This window comes from Falco biarmicus, chromosome 5 (genome assembly GCF_023638135.1).
Source record: "Falco biarmicus isolate bFalBia1 chromosome 5, bFalBia1.pri, whole genome shotgun sequence".
Lineage (NCBI taxonomy): Eukaryota > Metazoa > Chordata > Aves > Falconiformes > Falconidae > Falco > Falco biarmicus.
In genome coordinates this window covers 29,289,796-29,309,562 of record NC_079292.1, presented here as the reverse complement: position 1 = coordinate 29,309,562, position 19,767 = coordinate 29,289,796, and the positions used below count along the sequence as shown (strand labels likewise).

The 19,767-nt window shown below is 49.9% G+C and overlaps 1 protein-coding gene across 1 annotated transcript in view; it reads left to right on the top strand.

Moving 5' to 3' along the window:
• PODXL (podocalyxin like) overlaps positions 1-19,767 on the top strand; it is a 47,038-nt gene that overhangs the window by 14,806 nt on the left and 12,465 nt on the right. Inside the window, exons 2-4 of the mRNA XM_056341299.1 lie at positions 14,302-15,177; positions 17,415-17,569; positions 18,736-18,801. Coding sequence (XP_056197274.1) covers positions 14,302-15,177; positions 17,415-17,569; positions 18,736-18,801 — 1,097 coding nt within the window. The remainder of the gene's footprint in view (positions 1-14,301; positions 15,178-17,414; positions 17,570-18,735; positions 18,802-19,767) is intronic.

Sequence of the window (19,767 nt, the reverse complement as noted above, 5' to 3'; positions counted from 1 at the left end):
CAAGAACCCAGCTGGCTGATCCCGGTTGTGTCTCATCTCCTATGACAAAGCCACATTTAATTGACTAATTAAAGCTGTTGCAGGCTCCATCTTGGAAGGGGTGAGCAAAATGCACATTGTTCTTCATCAGCAGTTGGTTGACTAATAAGCAAGACCCTTCTTCCTTCTCCAGCTTGCTCCTTGCTGTGTAGGCCTAAATTCCTGGTCCTGGTGATGGAAAAACCTCCTCAGAGATGTGTCACCATGTGTTTCAGAGCAAGCTAACTGAATGAGAACCCAAGGACCTCATGAGAGCCCGCGCAAAGCCCACTCTGCTCTAACATGACCCAGCTTAAACCCCTTTGAGATGCCCTCTTTGCATTACCATCCCACCTTTTGTTGGGCGCTTGATATTTTGGGCTCTCAGCTCACATAGGAGTTTGGTGTTGTACCTAAACCTATGGCATTGGGGTGTCTCTATACCCTTCAATGACAATTTGCCTGGCCCACACACCCAGTGGATGGGCCAGCTTCAGTCTAGGACTGGCTGTGGACCAGGGGCATTTTTCTTCCCATTTATGGGTCATCTTTCCCTTTATGCACCTTTTGGGTGGTGCAGGCAGGGTACCCGCAGCATAGGCAGAAAGTATGAAATGTCCGAGTACTGGCAAGCTGTGTGTCCACAGCAAATACCTGCTTCCCTCAACCAAGTGCTCCTGCAGTGTCGGGACCTTCACTGCTCTGTGAATGAAGGTGTTTTGAGCCCTGAAACCAGTGGGCACTTCTGCTCTCGGCATTTCTTGCTCTTACTGCCATTCTGAGTAAGATCATATTATAGCTAGGAATAAATGTGCCCTAAGGGACTTCTCAGGTTAAACTCTTTGTAGAATCATAGAATCACTTAGGTTGGAAAAGACCTTAGAGATCATCAAGTCCAACCGTTAACCCAGCACTGTCAAGTCCATCACTAAACCATGTCCCTAAACACTGCATGCAAGCATTTTTTAAACACCTCCAGGGATGGTGACTCCACCGCCTCCCTGGGCAGCCCGTTCCGAGGCTCGACCACCCTTTCCGGGAAGACATTTTCCCTCACAGCCCATCTGACCCTGCCCTGGCGCCACCTGAGGCCGTTTCCTCTCGCCCTGTCACTTGTTCCCTGGGAGCAGAGACCGACCCCCCCTGCTGCAGCCTCCTCTCAGGCAGCTGTAGGGAGCCACCAGGTGCCCCTGAGCCCCCCCTCTGCAGGCTGACCCCCCCAGCTCCCCCCGCCGCCCCCCCCCCAGCCCCTGCCCGGCTCTGGACACGCTCCAGCCCCTCTGCGTCCCCCCTGCCCTGAGGGGCCCGACCCTGAGCCCAGGCCCCGAGGGGCGGCCGCACCGGTGCCCAGCACAGGGGGACGGGCACTGCCCCGGCCCTGCCGGCCACAGCGCTTCTGACAGCGGCCAGGGCGCTGCTGGCCCCCTTGGCCACCTGGGCACGCTGGGGGCTCCTGCCCAGCGGCTGTGCCCAGCCCCCCCGGCCCTTTCCCCCGGGCAGTTCCCAGCCCCCTGCCCCCAGCCCCGCTGCCCCTCACACACTTGGCCTCGGCCCCTCGGCCCGGCCTGCCCAGCCCCCTCAGAGCCCCCTGCCCCCGGCACATCGGCGCCCCCCGGCCGGGTGTCACCCGCAGGCGGGCTGAGGGCGCGCTCCATCCCCTCGCCCCGAGCGCCGTGCGGGTACCCGGCAGGGCTGGCCCCAGCCCTGGTCCCTGGGGAACGGCCCCTGTGCCCGGCCGCCAGCGGGATGTCACTCCGGTCCCCACCACGCGCTGGGCCCGGCCGTCCAGCAGCTTTTACCCAGGGAACAGCACGTCCACGCCAGGAGCAGCCGGCTTCTCCAGGAGAGCGCTGGGGGAAACGGTCTCACAGGCTTCGCTAAGGTCGCATCCAGCCTTTCCCTCATCCACTAGGTGGGTGGTTTAATGCTGCTAGGTTGCCATTTCCATGAAACCCTCAATTTCTTTCCTGCCCACAATGTGATTGTCTCAAATCAGATTTATCTTTTTGCTGCCCAGGCCCAGCTGAGCAGGAACGCTGGGTGTGTGTTTACCACGCCTGGTGTCCCAGCCCTAAAGTGCAGCAGCCGCTTCTTTTGAAGAGCATACAAAGCAAGGAAGAGGAGCAATTGTTTGGGAGGAAGTTGAACCATAATGTAATAGACTCCCATGGGGATTACTATTAGTAATTATTTGTATTGGTCTGGCACTTAACCAAGGCTAGGGCTCCAGTTAGAAAGGTGCTGGACCAGCTCCTCTATCTGAAATCTATCTGCTCTTGCATGTAGACATGGGGGAAGCTGAGGCAGGGAGAGGTTAAGAAATGTGACGAGGTTTGTGGCTGAGTAAGGATGTGAGCTGGTGCCTAGTGCTTACAAAAGCATCCTTCTTCTCTGCGGACAAATGGTTAAGGCTTCTCTACTTGTGCTGCTCACAGCTACGTGCAAGAGGCCACTGGGTAATACATGTGCTGTGCTGGAGAATCCTGCGTTAGGACAGCACTGGGAAAGGTCATCTCTCATTGCCTGCGCCTTTCATCAGTGATTTCCTGTGATCATGTGTGTTATTTTAAGGAGGGGAAGAGCAGGAGCTGTTGAAGAACAGAAGTTCTTCAAATGGAAACTGAGTCCCAGTGCTCTGGAAAAACAAAATAAATTTTAAAAATGAGCTGAAATTGATATTCTTCTTCTGTAAAACTGACTGTTTCAGGAGAGTTAAATAATAAGGCAATTATGAATTTGCCGACAATAGAAGTTGATCAGATTACACAGCCTGTAAAGCCAGATCGTCACTGGAGCCATTTGGTGGGAAAGAAACTCTGTGCCAGACAGTCTTTAAATAGTTTTGAATAGGAGGGAGGGTTAGCTGTGTCCTTCCCTTCCTAGGCTCTCCCCACCTAAAGAATAGCACCGAGCCTCCTGCCAAGTCCGCTGTGTCCACTCAATGCCCAAAGGCTCAACTCACATGCACAGCTATATAAATATATGTAGGTGCATACGTATATGCATGTGTATATATAGAGCTCCGAATTATCCGGGAAGACCCCACCCTGAGGGAGGTGTGGGTGTGGAGCTGAAGAAAAAAAGGTGGGACCCAAAATAGCACTGACACACAAAGGATCCCACGGAAATGTGGAACCCTCCTCGCAGCATTCACAGGAAATCTCTGGCCTGCTGGCTCAGTAACCCTGGCTAGCCAAGGTCATGGGGGACTGATCATGACAGAGGGATGGATCCTGCCATCCCGCTTGGCTTTTCTGCAAAAACATGGGGTGAGGGGCATGCAGTGGCAGCTTTTATGTTGGTGAAGGTTTTGCAAGTGTCCCAGACATGCCTGCAGAGGAACCTGTGCTCAGCATAGCCCTAGCGAGCAGCAAAGCAAATGGCACTGGGGAGCGGGTGTTTAACTAGGAAACACACGAAATTTTACTTAGAGAGGCTGGGATGCTTGAGGAGGTCACCAGTGCCTCTTGGAAGTGGCTCCTGTGTCACTTGGCATCACTTATGTCTTAAGCCACTTCATATTACAGTGTCTTTGAGTCTTGGTGGACCAAAGATCACTTAGTCATAGAATATCTCAAGTTGGAAGGGACCTATAAGGATCATCCAGTCCAAGATGTGTTCAGTTCATCGTCTTTGGGTCCATCCTGGCTCTATGGTGGGCAATGCAGAGATGGGCTGGGGGAGGCAACGTGACTCATAACCCAGAAAAAGTTGAAAATAAAGTCACTAGCTGAAGGGCTTAAATTTGGGCCGACTCCTGACTCATCAAAGGTGCTGGGCGCACAAAGGAGGGTGAGGCTTCAGGTCTTATCACCTCCTCACCATCACTTTTCCGCTGGCCCTTTCTGCCCTCAGGGTGGGCAAGCATCCTTTGAGTCCTGCCCCAAGCATGGCCCTTGGGGGCTGGCAGCCTCCCCACTGAATGCCTCGGTGGCAGGAGCAGTCAGGAGGGCAATTCCTGCTGTAAATCTTCAGGGGAGGCAGGGAGGAAAGGGAGGTGCAAGAAGCAGGGGACAACGCTTTGCAACACCACAGCAGTGCTGTGTGCCAGCACAAACTGACCTTTCAGTCACCTGCCTCCCATTTTTTTTTCCCTTGTACCAAAGCTGCCTGTGACCAGGCTGAGGTCTCCTTATTCCTTTAGTTGTGAAGTCTCTCCTCTTGTTTTCTGCCCTGTAGAGCTGCAGCTTGTACCTCCTCTGTGCTGAGCCTCCAGCAAGTGCTGGCCTCCAGCTGAGGATGGCACCCCCCTGTTTTGATGGCACACGTTTGGGCATTAGATCCCTGCTGCTACTACCAGCTTTAATGCCCCTCTGTGGTCTGGCTTTGTTGGGCTGCGAGGTCCCAGAGAAGCCAATAGTCCCTGTTTGGGTTTGGAGTTGACTCTGTCCCTTTAGGAAGAGCCCTCGCTGCAAGAAGGGACGTATTTCCTCCACTCCTCTTCCTCATGGCAAGAGTTAGTGTGATACTTATGGAAAGTGGGGGGCTTTTTGGCTAAAAAAACCCTACCCACAGGAGATCTGCATGTTTGTTGCTTTGCGAGAGCCTTGTGGCCCTCATCTCCCATGGACAGAGTCTAGACACATCGCCGATGCACGGCGCCTAACTTGAGTGACATTAGATGTGACAACTCTTCCCCAGTGCTGGCCAGCTGGCAGAGGTTCAGCTGGCAGGATGAGTAGCTCGGGGCCAACTCCTTCCCTGCATTGCTCAGTATGAACCCAAATATGAACCCAGCCAGCTGGAGAGGAGGGCAAGGCGATGAATTCAGTCTCCCCATGCCACGTGGGTAGGCAAGCCCACCTTGCCTCTCTGCCCACTTGCCTATCCTGTCCTAGGAGACAGTGGATGGACTCCACTGCCTGCTGCACCGTGCAGCCACTCCCCAGTCCTGTGGTGTAGTCTGTCCGCTGTCTTCTTATTGTCCTGCCTTTCTCCATGACAAAAACTAAGCAAATAGCAAAAGCTGATGATGTGACATCAAATCTGACATCAGTCAGAGCTTTCCATGTCCAGGAATCGGGAAAGATCAACCTTAGCTGGGGAGGCACGTGTGCCCCATCCCCAGTGTTTTGTTTGGTCTGTGTCAATGTCCAGTGCAACATTCGGGGGCTTGTTTGTGCGGGGACCATCATCAAATTTCTCCTGAATTAACTTTCTCAAACTGCATCAGCCCCCCCTTGTCAGCTTTCAGAACTAAGGAGGCTTTAATTTGATTTAACCTACTTCATTTTGGCTAAATTAAATGAGAACTGATTTACAGCCAAACAAGAGTGGCCACCTGGTGGGTTGTGTGCACTTTGACTAATCCACTCTGGAATCATACTTTCTTTTAATTTTAGATTAATTTTCCTGAGTACCCTCTGTGTAGACAAGCCATCAGGCTGAATAAAAATCAGTTCCTGTCTTGCAGGCTTATGTCCTCACTCCTCAAGTTGAGTGGAGTAGTCCTCCAGGAAAAGCCAGCAAGGGATGATTCATCTTTCTGGGGTGAAAGGCATGGGAAGAAACTTCTACTCTGTCTTAATGAATAAATCTGTCCCCCTGGGGACATCCTGACATGGTAAGCAGCAGCTCTGCAGCAGGGCTGGAGAAGGGAGGTCAGGTCTCCAGGAGGGGCTTCTGTGATGTGATAGTTGAGCCCTCAGGAGCATGGCTTTAGCCAAGCAGCTATCTGCGTTGGCTTCTCTGAAGGTCTCCTTCCCACCACCTTGCCACCAGCTTCATAGCTTCTTACTGCTGAAGTCAAATCATGGGCCAGCCTTCAACCCTTGCTGGAGAGAGTGGTGAGGCTGGGCAGTCTCCTCATGGAGTCAAGGTGGCATTGCTAATCTGGTGGTCTTAGTCTCTCGGTCCTTCTTGTGGACCTGAGATTCCTCTCCAAATTCAGACAAGTGTAGGCTTTTAATCTATTTACTTTAAAACAAAACAAAACCAAAAACCAGGCTTTTTTAGCGCTCGTGTTTTCAGACTGAAGCCTGAAAAATTATCTTAAAAACTGACAACATGGAAGTTACACAAGAAAAAACCCAAACATTTGGTGTATAACAGAGTTGTGTGGTTTTATGGCATTCTTGTGATTTTCTGCCCCCTGTTGAGGGGCAAAGGTGGCTGGGCTTTACCTTGCTGCAGGGTGACTTTTCTGGCCCATTACTCAGTGGAAACCTTGAGTTTCTTCCAAAGTCCCTGGGTGACTTTTGCAGAAATAGAGGGGTCTCAGTGCTGAATGTACCAGACATCGTGTCCTTCAGCTGATGGGTGATTGATGCTCGCTTGATATGGGAGTAGGATGTACTGCCACAAATCTTGCTTCAAAGCAACAAGGTCATCACAGGATAACTCCATGCTAATGATGTGAAGGAGGCAGGAGAAGGGCAGGAGCACGGCTGCGCTCTCTGCTTTGGAGGGTCTGGGTTGGGCTGGGACTGGGATGTGCGGCTTTTTTGGCTCATGCTCCCCATGTTTCCACTCCAGCAGCTCCGCTACCATTTGCTGCAGGATGGGGTGTTTCTGTTTCAGCTGCAAGGGCCCCCAGCTCATTTTGCCAGTGCGGCGCTGGGGCCAAGTCCCTTACAAATCCTGTCAGCCCCCAATGGGAAAGAATGTTTCCAGGCTCAGTGGTGGAAAAGGTCTGGGGGTGGCATGGATGGGGGTGCACACCTGTGTGTGCGTGCGTTTGCCTCCTTGACAACCTCATGTGGAGGATTTCAGAGCCTTCATTTTCCACATTGGTCTTCCCATCTCCTTTTGATTATTTTTTCCATCTTTCCCTTCACTTCTTAGATATCTATAGACTTTCCATGGGAAGAGTTGTGGAGACACAATCCTAAATAGAATGTCCTATGTTTATCCATAAGAGAGGTTGGACTAGTGCCTCCCACCACTGTCATCCCTCACCTCTGGCTGGACTTGGCCATGGGATGGAGCCCTGCCTGGGATGGACCAGTTGGGTCCATTCAGGTGAAAGATGACCCCGATTGCAATTTTCTGGCAATAACCAGTCTTTGAGGAGAAATTCAGGAGCAGTCCGAGTATGGCATGGAAGACAGTTCAATGACAATGTTTTTGAGAAGGTGGGAGTCGGAGTGCTGAGATACTTATGATCCTTCACATCCACTCTCTGGTCATTAATTAGTACAGCAATTGAATCCATTTCTGCCTCCCCAAATGTGGTACTTAGAGGGACCAAGGGAGTGAGGAGCAGACGTGTGAGGGCTGCAGGGGAAGAGGAGTGTATGGGGAGATGTGCCTTGGGTTGATTATTTTTAATATTTGTCATACTTCCAAATGAAACAGCAGACAAGCTGAGCTGGCTCAAATACTTGCAGAAAGAGCTGATGGGGAATTTGTTAATGAAGCAGGTTTCTCATCAGAAAATGCTAGTTCATCAGAACCTGGATTTTGGGGACATGTGTTGCAATCCTGGCAGGAAAGGCGTCTCAGGCTACAGATGGATTTCTTGGTCGAAACCAAGGAGGCTTAAAGGCTGTCGTGTGAATAAAATAAAGTGAGGCAGATCTAACATGAGGGATGGAGCAGCCAAAGCTTGCATGAGGTTTGGTTCAAGCCCTGCTCTCTGAGCTTCAGGGTTACTTCCACTGGGTAAAATAGGGACAGCTTAAAATTTTCCCACATCTAAATTAAAACACAGCGGCTTTTGGATACTGTAGGGATGTGAGTGATTGCAAAATCCTGCAGACTGATAAGAGTCCTCAGGATGACGCCAAGTTGCTGTGGGGACATGCCGCAAATCTCCAGCTGAGGGGTAGCTCCAGGCCAGCAGTGCAGCCATGCAGGAGGGAGCCCTGGCTGCTCATCTCCACCTGGAGATGCAGCAAAACCCCTCAGGGCTTGAAGCACATCCATTTTCTGCTCCCCCCGCCCCGTCCATGTCTAGTCTGTAAGGTCTTATTGGGTGAGTCCTTCAGGACAGAGGCTGTGGCTGTGACATGCAGAAAACAGACTTTACAATGATTAGATTGTAAAGTAGGTATGTTTATTCAGCACTGGGAGGCACGGGGCGGGGGGGGGGGGGGTAGTTCCACCAAAATCTTGTGCCTTTTTAACATTTTCAGACCTATTTATACAGGTTACATTTCTTTATCTAAAAACACAGGTACTATTGAATATATTCAACCTTCAGGCCACACCTCCACTGCAAAACATTGATTATAAGTAATCATCAAACATGCTATAACGGTAAATGTATCTAAGTTAACGCCAAGTGACTTTTATGCAAACTCATCATGACATATAACTTTTAGCAACTTAGAGGCATTATATGTGCAGTATTGATTGAGTATATGCTTGCTTATCAGGCTAGGATGCCTTGATTCAGCTGCAGGTTCCTTTCGTCTGACAGCAAAGATGACGCTTATCACTATTATTGCCTTGATTTTGCTATCACTTGCATGCAAGATCTGAACAGCACTGATCTGAAGCATCTTTTCAACAGAGCCTTTTCACAGCCAGGTAAAGGAGGGTCCCTGCTAAAAACCGGCCTGGTGGGTTTAAATCAGAGCCCAGACATACTCATTTCCTTCCCAAGTGATACTGTAGCACTAAGCAGATCCAGCCATTAGGTCTCATCTTTAATATTTTGCAGTGGAATTCTATCAAGACTGTTCTGCAGCAGTTTTTATTCTGGCAGTGTTTTGGAGAAGTTAGACATCCCTGCACTGGATAATTGGATTGACGTATTAGAGTCTGAAAATGCTCTGGCAGCAGCTGTTGAACCTTTCCCCATCTTCTCACCTGGGAAGCCAAGTTGGTCTGTGGCTGGGTGAAACCATTTCATAATGTTGATGGTGAAACTGGCAGCAAAGGGGTTGGGTGATGCCAGTTTGGAAACTTATCTTCCGAAGTGGAGAGTACCTCTTTGCAAGGGCAAAGGGTGGCGTGCACGCTAACAGCATTCTGGTACCGCATCCCTCACCGAGATCTCAGCAGGTAGCTGGGGAGGATGGTGCTGTTTGGAGGCCATCTTTCCCTGAGCAGATGGAAGGAAGAGAGCCTCTACAGAGGCAAAATTTCAAAACCCTGTGAGATGACCATTTGCTCTGGTAGCCCAGCTTAATTCCAGGATAAATAACGCCGTTCTGTGATATCCTGCCAATCTGATCGCTCTCACAGTTTTGAAAGGAGGTGACAAATTTCCTGTCCTCTGCAGTGACTAGTCTCTACTCCACCTCAGACACAGCTGCATTGCAGCGGGTGGATAAAACCCTCCTTTTGCCCAGGAGCTTCTTGCAATGCGTAGAAAAGACCAGGAGCCTCCTCGCTTGCTTTGGCACATGCTTTGCCCTAGCAAATGTCACCCCTGGAGCCTCAGCCCCCACTTTCCTTTGACAAACTGAACCTGTTGCTCCTATTTAATCAGGAAAGGCTGCAAAAAAGGGGAGGAAAATAAGAACTTCCTCAGGCCTGGCCCACATCCCTTCCCCTTCCCTGGGTTGCTCGGACTCTTTGGCTTTCTCATCCCGCCTTGGGAGGAGCAGGAGCTGGCTGGCGTAAGACTCCGAGCTAGGTTCAGCCCGCCGGCGTGGGGTGTGTCCCCCACCATTTCCTAAGTTATTCTTTTGGGTTTCCTTTTCTCACTATTAATAGATTTTCAGCCAATATCTGAGCTGTTTCAACAAGGTGGATGGGGGGCAAGGGGAGGGGGTGGTGTTACTGAAATGGGAAGCGGGAAGCTGTTGGGCAGGGAATTAATCAGAGGAGCTGCATGGAGAAATGGTGGCTTTGGGTGGGCTGATGGGAGGAGGGATGTGACACATCCTTTCGCTTTGCATTTTGTGCTGGTTTGCTTCTGCTTTTGTGCTCCAAGCTGTGACCTTTCCAAACAAGCTACTCCCCCTGAGCATCTTCCCCAGCCTGCAAAATAACACACACCTACTGCAACGAGGTGACAACCCAAACGTCGCTTCATGACATGGTTAGTGGTAGTGCAAGCAGCTGAAAACTGTGGCCCTTGACTGATGTTGCAAGAAGCTGCACTGGCACAAAGAAGCACGCCTTTCCTTTGATATTTTGGGTGAGTTTTCACGTCCCAGAAGCTCCTGACCAGAGCACTCCCAGACCAGCCCTGTCCTGGAGCACCCACAGCAGCGGGGACAAACAGTGGCACTTCCAGCCTCCTAAATATTGCTCACTGGGGGCTGAACACGCCTGTATTGATAGCTAGCAATAAGGGAAAGTTCTCTCCCTCCTGGGGTTGTCCCCATTACAGAGACATCGTATCACAGGCATGGTCATGGGGTACACATATCCGGAAATTAAATCATGTGTTTGCAGTGGACTCATTTCCTCCAGGCTGTTTGGCCACCGCGTGCATGGACGCGTGCAGGGAGGGCTTGCACTCTCCTCCTGCAGCTCTACGCCCACCCAGCACAGAAACGGAAGGGTTTGGGTTTTTCTGAGTGATACATGTGGGAAGAGAGGTGTGGACCCTCTGCATTAGAGTCATGCAGCCAGTGCTGTCAAAATACACCACTAGCTGCTGTATTATTTTTCTTAAAATGAGGAATTGATGATGGGCCAAAATGTGAAATCAGATAAGTGGTGGTGCCCTGCCAAAATGCAGCCAGGATGGTCAAGGTCAGGTATTTTTTTCTGCCTTCTAGAAAACAGGGTGAGGGACTCTGGCTGAAATTCAAGTGAACTTTGTTTTGGAAAGGATCTCCTGGTATGGGGAACGATAGCTTAGAGGACCACTCCTCCATCCTCTTTCTCTCTCATAGCATGCGTTAAATCCTTTTATCTCCGGGGCTCATGGCGTGAAAGGATCATTTGTTTCCCGCAAAAGGACGTACTGTATCTTTTGTGAGTAATTTTCATGCTAAAGGGGCATCAAACATAATCCTGTCCTGTCTGGCTGTTATTACCACCAGTCTGTGGTTACAGGCGTTTTCTCCTCCTTCAACCACATCCTTTTCATTTCTTCTGTTGAGGACAGTTGTCAGGTAATACTGGCTACGAGCCCAGGCAAACAGGGGCTCATTACCAGTTATTACCCCTGGGTCTGCTGCCGAGATTTGGCACGGGTGGCCAGTTAGGGAGGAAGAGATAAAAAAAAATAGTTCTCTGGCATTTGAGAGAGATACAGCACGTGTGGAAGGAAAACAGTAACTCCTGGGCTTGCGGTGCTCTCACTGCTTGGCCTGCATTTCTTTGTGCATTGGAAATAAGTGTTTGATAGGCTTCTGTAAATGTGAGAAGTGAGTTTGCATAAGCCAGGTCTTCTGCGGGTGGTGAAGCTGCAAGACACTGAAAAAAATGCAATTTGTTTTTCCCTTGTCTAAATAAAATACATTTTTTCCCCAATGCTGCAGGGAGACAGTCTCACAAACGACTAATGTTAATCCCAGAGCAATAAAACTGCAGAAAGGTGTGCAGCCCCGCCACTGCAGAAGCATCTGGCTCGTGGTGCAACAGTCCTGAGAAAACAGTTCAATTCAATGCAACTGGAGAAAGTAAATTTTGCTGACAGGCGGGTGCTCAAAAATCTGTGGGACAGGTGTGGGGACGGATGGGGGTGCTGATCCCTTGGGGAAGGAGGCTGTCACCCAGCTGTAGCCACAGCTGCTTTCCACTGCTGTGCTGTGGGTCCGGCCCGCGGTGCTGCACAGTCTTGAAGAGTGTCAGGTTTGCAGCCTGCCTGGGTTTCCTCTTCCCGTGGCCACCTCCGTGGCTGCTGTTCACCACAGCCATTGCATTTCACCCAGCAACAATAATTCTACAAGATACTCTCCTTTGAGACAAGCAAGCCGTGGAATAAGAAAGGGGGAAAGGGAAATTTTTGTAGCAGCCTGGCTGAGCTGGTTGGAGGTGATTAAGGGAACATCACCTTCAGATCAGGTTGGAATAGGAGACCTTTTGCTGAGGGCTTCTCAGTAGTCCCATCCAGCCTCATACAGCAGATGCAGGCTTGTAGGGAGGGAAGGGTGTGTTGAAGTGCTTTCTGGCTCATGTCATCTCTCTTGCCACTCGCCAAAGGGGTGCAGGTCACTACCTACCAAAAGAGAGTGAATTCTACCTCTGTGGCACTTGGCATTGCCTGACTTCAGCCAGGCCCATGTAGTAGTGGGGATAGTGTCCCACCTTCCCACGTGGTCAGCACCTACTGAATCCATCCATCCATCCATCCATCCATCCATCCATCAATCTGTCCCCCAGCATGGTGGCTTACCATTTCCAAGCAGGATTGTGCTGGCTCCTCAAGTTGCTTTGAGCCCACTTAAATCGCCAGTCCTGGTTTAATGAGGAAGAATAAAAATTGATGTTTTAACATCTCTTGACCTTAGCAGGAAGGGAGTGCTAAGAACAGATGCAGAGATGTGGAGAGATAAAATGCTAGTAAGCTTTGTGGGCATCAACCTGAGTCTTGGTTCTTCTCCCAGCTGTTGGTTTTTTTTTTTGGGCTGTGTCACCCTGTGTGCCTTGGAACCTGCTACCACCCCAGCCAGGGCAAGCCTGGAGGATCCCACCAGATTTCTCCATCATTCTCCATCAGCAGAGCAACCCCTTGCTTTGGGCTTTTTCACCCAATTTTTGCTAAAAATGCAATTTGGTAAAAATGTATCTGCAGCTCCCTGGGGTGGGAGGGGGAAGTGCTGGGGCAGGGATGCCGGTGTCTTGGCTTGCAGGTCCTGGCTGGTCACTGGGGCTGGCCCAGAGCCAAAGCATGGGCCTGCCCCTTTCTCTTTTGGATCGAGTTGAATTGAATTGTCTTTTCTACCTCTCCTTTGGTGCTTGTTTGCTTCCTGCCCCTCCGGGATGGGGCCGGGTCATGAAGAGGAAGCAAGAGCAGTGGGGGATTTCCTCCACCTTCCTTCCGATCCTTTCTGTATTTACATCTTTTTTGTATTGTTTCTACCTTTAGGGGACTGGGGTTTTTTTGGTTGTTCTTTTTTTTACTTCTTTTGTTAAAATCCCTGTCAAACTTTTATAGCCCTATTTATTGGCTAGACCCATTTTTGTGGCTGCCTGATCTCTAGCTTGGTGCAACCATCACTGAGGATCCAAACCTCAGATACTACAGCTAAGGAGGTGGCTAGATGAAAACTCCCTCCCATCTTTTGCACCTGGGTTTCATGTGCTTTGTCCTGGTGCCTGTGTTTTGCTTCCTTACCTCTTCTCCTGAACACAGTGGTTGGTCTTTAGGAAATATGACATCGCCAGGAATCCTCTTATCCTACAGATGTAGTGGAGAAGTTTTCTCACAAGTCCAGGGTTTCTTAAAATAACTCATGCTGCTCGTTTCAGTTAAACTCACATCTTAACAGTGTTTTCAGAAATGGCTGCTGGTGGGGAAACAGGAGTAGGAGCCATGTTTCAGGAAGGGGTCTGCACATCTCCTCTGCTGGCTCTGTATTTCCCCTGAAGTGCTCAGGCAGTCGCACTAGATGACCATCGTAGGTCCCTTCCAACTAAAAATATTCTAATCTATTTTCTATTCTACTCTCATCTGCTGTACTCCTTCTCTTTGACCTTCCACTAGTAGTAGACCTTCCACTAGACCAGGTTGCTCCCAGTCCCGTCCAGCCTGGCCTTGAGCACTGGAGGGATGGGGCACCCACAGCTTCTCGGGGCAACCTGCGCCAGTGTCTCACCACCCTCAATGGTTTGACTAAGCAAGAGTGCCTATTTTCTGATGTTTTTCTAGTAATGATCTGAGTTTGAGAAGGAAAAAAACCCCTACGTTGAAACTTGAGCAAATAAAGGAGCAAAACTTGTACCTGCAAAAAGAATATAACTTTCAGAATGGTCAGAAGTGTCACCTTATTTATCTGAGGCTCCTTGCCACTTCAGGGCTGTGAGGGACCCTCATAATGGGGTTGGACGAACAGCACTTGGCACGTCCCTTGACTGCCCCCTCACCAGGGCTGGATCTACTTTATCTTGGGAATGATATGCAGCAAATTGCATGGGAGCTGGTGCACCTCCCGTCTGAGGGAGACCTGCCTTCTGGGAACCAGCAAGTCTTGCCCTTCTGCTCACCCTCCAGTCCCTTTGAAATCCTGCCAGTATGACTATGTTTGTTGTGGAGGTTGCTCAGGCTTCCTCCTCCTTCTCCTCCTCCTCCTCCACTTCTCTGCTTTCTGCTGGATGCGGTGAAACCAGAATGTGGTATTGGGTATGAGTTTAGAGAGTATGAGACAAGCCCTGAGCAAATGACTCATGGTTTCTGGTCAGTATTTATCTCTACAAATACCTGTTCTGGGTGGAAACCAACGGTGGTTTCCTTAGTTCAGAGTTTATCTTGGCATTTTTATTTTTTGCTAGGTGTCAGCTCTGAGAATGTTACAACATCTGCAAACCCAGGACAACATGGGCAGATCATCACAGCTACCAGCAAGACGCAAGGGACCACCCCTACAAGCAATTCAGGAAACTCACCATCCCACTCTACGATGTCACCTGCCACAGCTCAAGGGACCACCTCTGCAAGCAAGCCGGGAAACCCACCAACTTCTCCTGTGATACCACTCATCACTGTTCAAGGGGCCACCCCTACAAGCAACCCGGGACACCAACCATCCACCCCTACGACATCACCTGCCGCAGTTCAAGGAACCACCACCACAAACAGCCTGGGAAACCCACTACCCACCCATATGATGTCATCCCACCCATCTCAGCAGGTCAGCTCTTCAGCCAGATCTGGAGCCTTAACAACCACCCTTGCTGTTCTTCAGGGATCCTCCAGCACCGCCCAGCAGAAGGCTACCCCTCCAGCCAGCTTGGGAAGCTCAGCAGCTACCACCAGTGCAAGTCCCATCCTCCCTCATATGAGCGGCCTTCCAGCCACCTCAGGAGGTTTAGGGACTGCTGTCGCATCCTCTCCTGGCGTGGAAGCTCAGGGAAAACAGCCTTCAGATCAGTTGACCAGCACCACTGCGAGCACCGGAGTCCCAGGGAGCAACCTTTCCCCTGGGGTCAAGGACCATGGTGTCTCTTCTACAACTGTCGCTAAGCAGCCTCACTCTTCTTCCAGTTCTCCAGCCCAGGGACTGCCCTTTTCCACCAGACCTGGAAGCATCAACACTTCTACCCATTTTAGTGGATACATGTCCCCCACCACTAGTAAAGCATCTCTGTCCTTATCACCTAGCAGCATGAATGCCTCAGAGGCAGCCACCACGCCAACTCCTGGAGCAGGTACCAGAACACTAGAACATTGATTTCTCATGCTGGGAGGCCCTTTTCTGGTCTTTTCCTTTGGCTACCCTAAACACCTCTTGTCATTACGGGGTGTCATCACCTTGTCTCATTTTAGGACTTTCCAGCACAGTTGTCTCCATGCCAACTGAGCGTTTAGGTCTCTATTGTCATCGGTGGAGATTGAGTCAATGCAGTTAGTGACATTCAAGGCATGAATCAATCAGCAAAGTGTAGACATTGGCATTTGGATGGACCAAACTGTGCCTGAAGCACCTCTGACTGCAATGACTCGATCTTCAGCGACCACAAAAAGGAGCCAGCAGCAATGAATTTGGAGGTGGAGACTGACATTGTAGGGTGGTGACACAGACTGGCAGCACCCCGAATGCTGACTGTAGAAGATCCCTCGTATGGCTGACAGCTTAGTGAAGTCTGTCTGGGCACGCACAGAAAATAGGCTTTAGATGACTAAGGAGATTTTGTGGCTAAACCCTGAGACTACAAACCTCTAAAGAGTCTAAGCAGTTAGGTAGGCTGTTCATCATTGCTGGAGGGGGGGCGGTGATGACTGCTGACTTCAGTCTAAGAGCACTAGGAGTGTCCATGTGGTGTTTAGGGTCTTGCTGAACACCATCAATATGTTTTCTCTAGACCTCTGGCGTTTTACAGAGTTGTGTTAATTCCTAAGTGTCCTGGTGAGGTACAGTTTAGGATCCCTGCTGGCATTTTGTCTGCTAGCGTTGACAGGGAGGTAATCACACTGTGGGACTGTGAGGGCTCCATGGAGCCTTCCAGACTTGGGTGGGATTGTAGGTTCAGCTCACATCTGGCTCTAAAGCTGTGATGACATTGAAGCCCTTCATTATCTTCCTCTGGAGAACGTTGCTCTTGACCTGATTTCCAGTTACCTGCAATACAGAAGCCACTCAAAAAAACATCTCCACCCTCCCTCAGCCTTCCAGCTGTCAGCATCACTAAATGGGCCAAGGTCTTTATGCAAGACCATCTGTACTGGCTTCACCCATGTTTTGAGCATGTTAGCAGGTATGAGGTGGTGAAATAGGTATCTTCATGAAGGATGTTTCTTTCCCTCCTGCTCTACAGAACTGTTCTCCACTGAAGGATGATATATGAAATTATGTTAATTCAAATTTGACCTCAAGTGCTGAGCATGAAGTAATCTAAAAAAACTTTACATTTAATAAATAGGTGAGAAAATGCAAGAGAAACAGATGGCTTTGAAATTAATTCTCTCCTGGAGCCTTCAGAATGTGTCTGGAAGAGAAATATCCCTCATCTTTTCTGTGGAAGAGGCAGGAGTCCCAAAAGCAAACAGGCTGTGAACAGGATTTGGCATTTTAATTCTCTTTGTCACCATTTAAGTATCAATTAGGTACCCAGGGATGGAAATCCATTTCTTCAAAAGGACTTGGGGAGGCAGGAGGCTGCTGTGCCCCTTGCACTACTGCCATTGCACAAGAAACCGTAAGATGCTACAGACCGTAAACAAAGGCATCTGAGGTGATCTCGGGTATCTGAGGCACCTGCATGGGGCTGGTAGACTTGGGGCACGTGCCCTTCTGGAGTAGCAGGCAGGCAGGACACCCCCAAGGCTGTCTGCAATAGTACCAGGCACTACTTCTAAGCATGTCACCCTGGACTGCTTCCGTAGCTGGTGGAGATGCAGTCAGCCGAGATTATGGCATTTCTTCCCCTCCTAAAAGAGGCAGCTGCAGCTGTCAGTAGGATTGTGCAGTGACCACCATTCACTGAGAGATCCTGCATAGCCACCCCAGATAGTCTAGCTCTGTCATAAAAAAGTCCATGGAAGACACCCCAGATAAAGTGAAATCAGGGCCATCCCATTTATACCCAGGAACACTCCTTTTTTAAGTGATTACCCGTCTACCTAACGCACAGCCATCACAGCCTCTGGGTTCATCTCTCCAGAACAGTCTGATGGGTTTCAGCAGCAGAAAGTAAAATCTGCAGTAATATTTTTTTTCCATATCAAAGTTAATTTAAAAGAAAGAAAAAAATAATATAAAAAGGCAAAAAAAACCAAAACAACCCAACCAACCCAAAGCCTCTCCAAGCTTTGACACCATCAGTTTCAAGGAAGGGCTGGAGCTGAAAACTTTTTTTCATCTGCTCATGAATAAGGCTGTCAGCTGTATCCTCAATACTGTATCAGTGTTTGTCTGCTTGTTTTTTGGTGTATACTGGGGACCCAGACCAGAGAAGCCATGACACAGGATCTGCATCAACCAAACCTGCAAGTACTGACCGGAGCCTGGCCAGCACACATCCCTCGGCCCCAGCCCCAGGGGACCAGACCACGAGCAGCAGTCCTGGCCACCAGCACCCTAACACCTCCTTCCAGAATGAGGTAACGACACCTGCAGGAAGGTGGGCACCTCACAGAGGTGTCTATTTACTGTAGTCGGAGTCCAACTCGGTCAGCCTCACACGGGGCACCAATTGTAGCAGCACAAACAAACCAGCAGGCTGCAACAAGGCTGTACCACTGGTCAGATTCTACTGTCTGTGCTGTATCTCCTGCCTCCAGAGGTCAGACCACACTGCTCCTCCTCCATCCAACCCTCTCTCCACAATCCTCAGGGCTATTTAACCACTTAGCAGGAACGAGCTACAGCTGCACATCATGCATGTCAATCAACCCGCTGAGGCAAGGCCACAGCTGCGTGTTATCAGTGCTGATCAACCCACTGCCTTCATTCCTCTACATCTATTAATATTTAGGTGGCATCCCATGTGTGTGTAAAGTCTGCAGCCCTTCTTGCTATGCATGTTTTTGTCAGATCTGCCTTAGGAGAACACAAGGCAGCAAAATAATTCTAGACCATAGAATCATAGAACGGTTTGGGTTAGAAGGGACCTTTAAAGGTCATCTAGTCCAGCCCCTTTCTCCTGTAGCTTTCCAATGAAGAGACACAGAGGATGGAGGTGAAGGGGAAGGTCTGGATGCCCAAAGGGAAGAAGTGAAATTTGGGAGAAGGGAGGGAAGCATTACAGAGAGCAGAAGCTGCCTTGGAGTGGACCTGGAGTTGACAAGAGGGCAAAGACCACAATTCAGTGTAAACCGTGCACAGATGATATTAGCAGAAAATGGTTTGGGAGTGTAGGAGGGTCTCAAAACCAAGCCAGGATAACTAAAGCGCTGGGAAGGAGGGAGAGAGATCCTGGTTTTAGGTGCTCATCTTTTGTAGGGCAGGGTTGCATCATGGCCCACTGGCGTGGATCTTCCTACTGCCTGAGCCAATTCCTGCTTTACCCTGTACTGCAAATCCTAAGCCTGGTTTGGGAAGCACATCAGCAAACATTCCACAGGCAGCCGTGTCGCTGATCTCTGTAAACCCTTTCCACATATAAAGGGTTGAGTGAAGGGCTCCCAGGCCTGTCTTGTTTCCTTAAAATAGATCAGAGCTTTGGTCGGGATGACTCCTGGCTTGGGGCAGTCTGTTGTATGGGTGACCAACTGCCCTTCCAACCAGTGTGAATGATTTGAGAGTTCCTTTTCTTCTGTCTTTCCAGGTCATCTGTAAGGACCAGGTGCAAAATAATTGGCCCACCATCCACCTGAGAGAAGCTAAAACCTGTGTAAGTACCACCCTTTTGGACTTCCGTGTTGGCTCAGCAGCTGTGTTGCTGCCGGAGATCAGCCTTTAACCCGCGGTACCTGCAGCAGGCGAGCCTACAGGGATGAGAGCAATTTCATCAAAATAAGATGCAACCACTTTTGGGGTGTACAGTGGTAAATGCAAAGCCACACTCAGCAGTATAACGCGGTGGGGGATATAGCAGGAGGAGAAGAGGCCTCTGCACTCTTCTTCAAGTAGAAGGACCAGCTGAGTCCTCCTAGGTCTCAGAAAAAGAGCAATGGGAAATGTTAGAGCGTGAAACTTTTCCCAGTGCAAAGGGTAACGGGAAAGCTTTTAGCCTTTGCAGAGGGGATAGAAGTTCATCTCAAAACCTAAGCAAAAAGTGTGGAATTCCTCCACAGTTGCTGTGTACTTGGTGAGATCTTGCACCCTCACAGCTGGGGGAGGGTGGCATACGACTGCAGAGCAACTGGGAAGCACAGCAGCCTGGAGTTTAGGACTCACTGTGCTCCTCAATGCTATATCAGCTCTCACAGAACCCTAAAGTGAGAGCAAAAAACTCCATTTCGTTTGTTCCAGACCCTCTGCAAGACCAGGGAGTAGTAAAATATAGTGCCAAGGTTGGGAAAAGGTAAGCCCAACCCAAGGCTATACACCAAGACCCCTTCTTCTGGGGGGTGGGTACTGTCTGCTGGCTCTTCTGAAGGACACCCACCTTCAAAATGATTCTTGTGGAAACTATGATCCTGTAACAGAGAAGCTGCAATACATCAATAACTTTTAAATAGGCTGAAGTTTTTAAGTTTATGACAAAGAGGAAGAGACACCACCACATGGCTGGTGGTGAGATCTTGAGATCTTGATAGAGTGACCGTATCTAGCTGGGCTGTGGGCAGGGCTCAGGGGTGGGTTTTGGCATTGGAATGCTCTGCACATCTCAGCACTGCTGAGGCAGCGTAAGCAT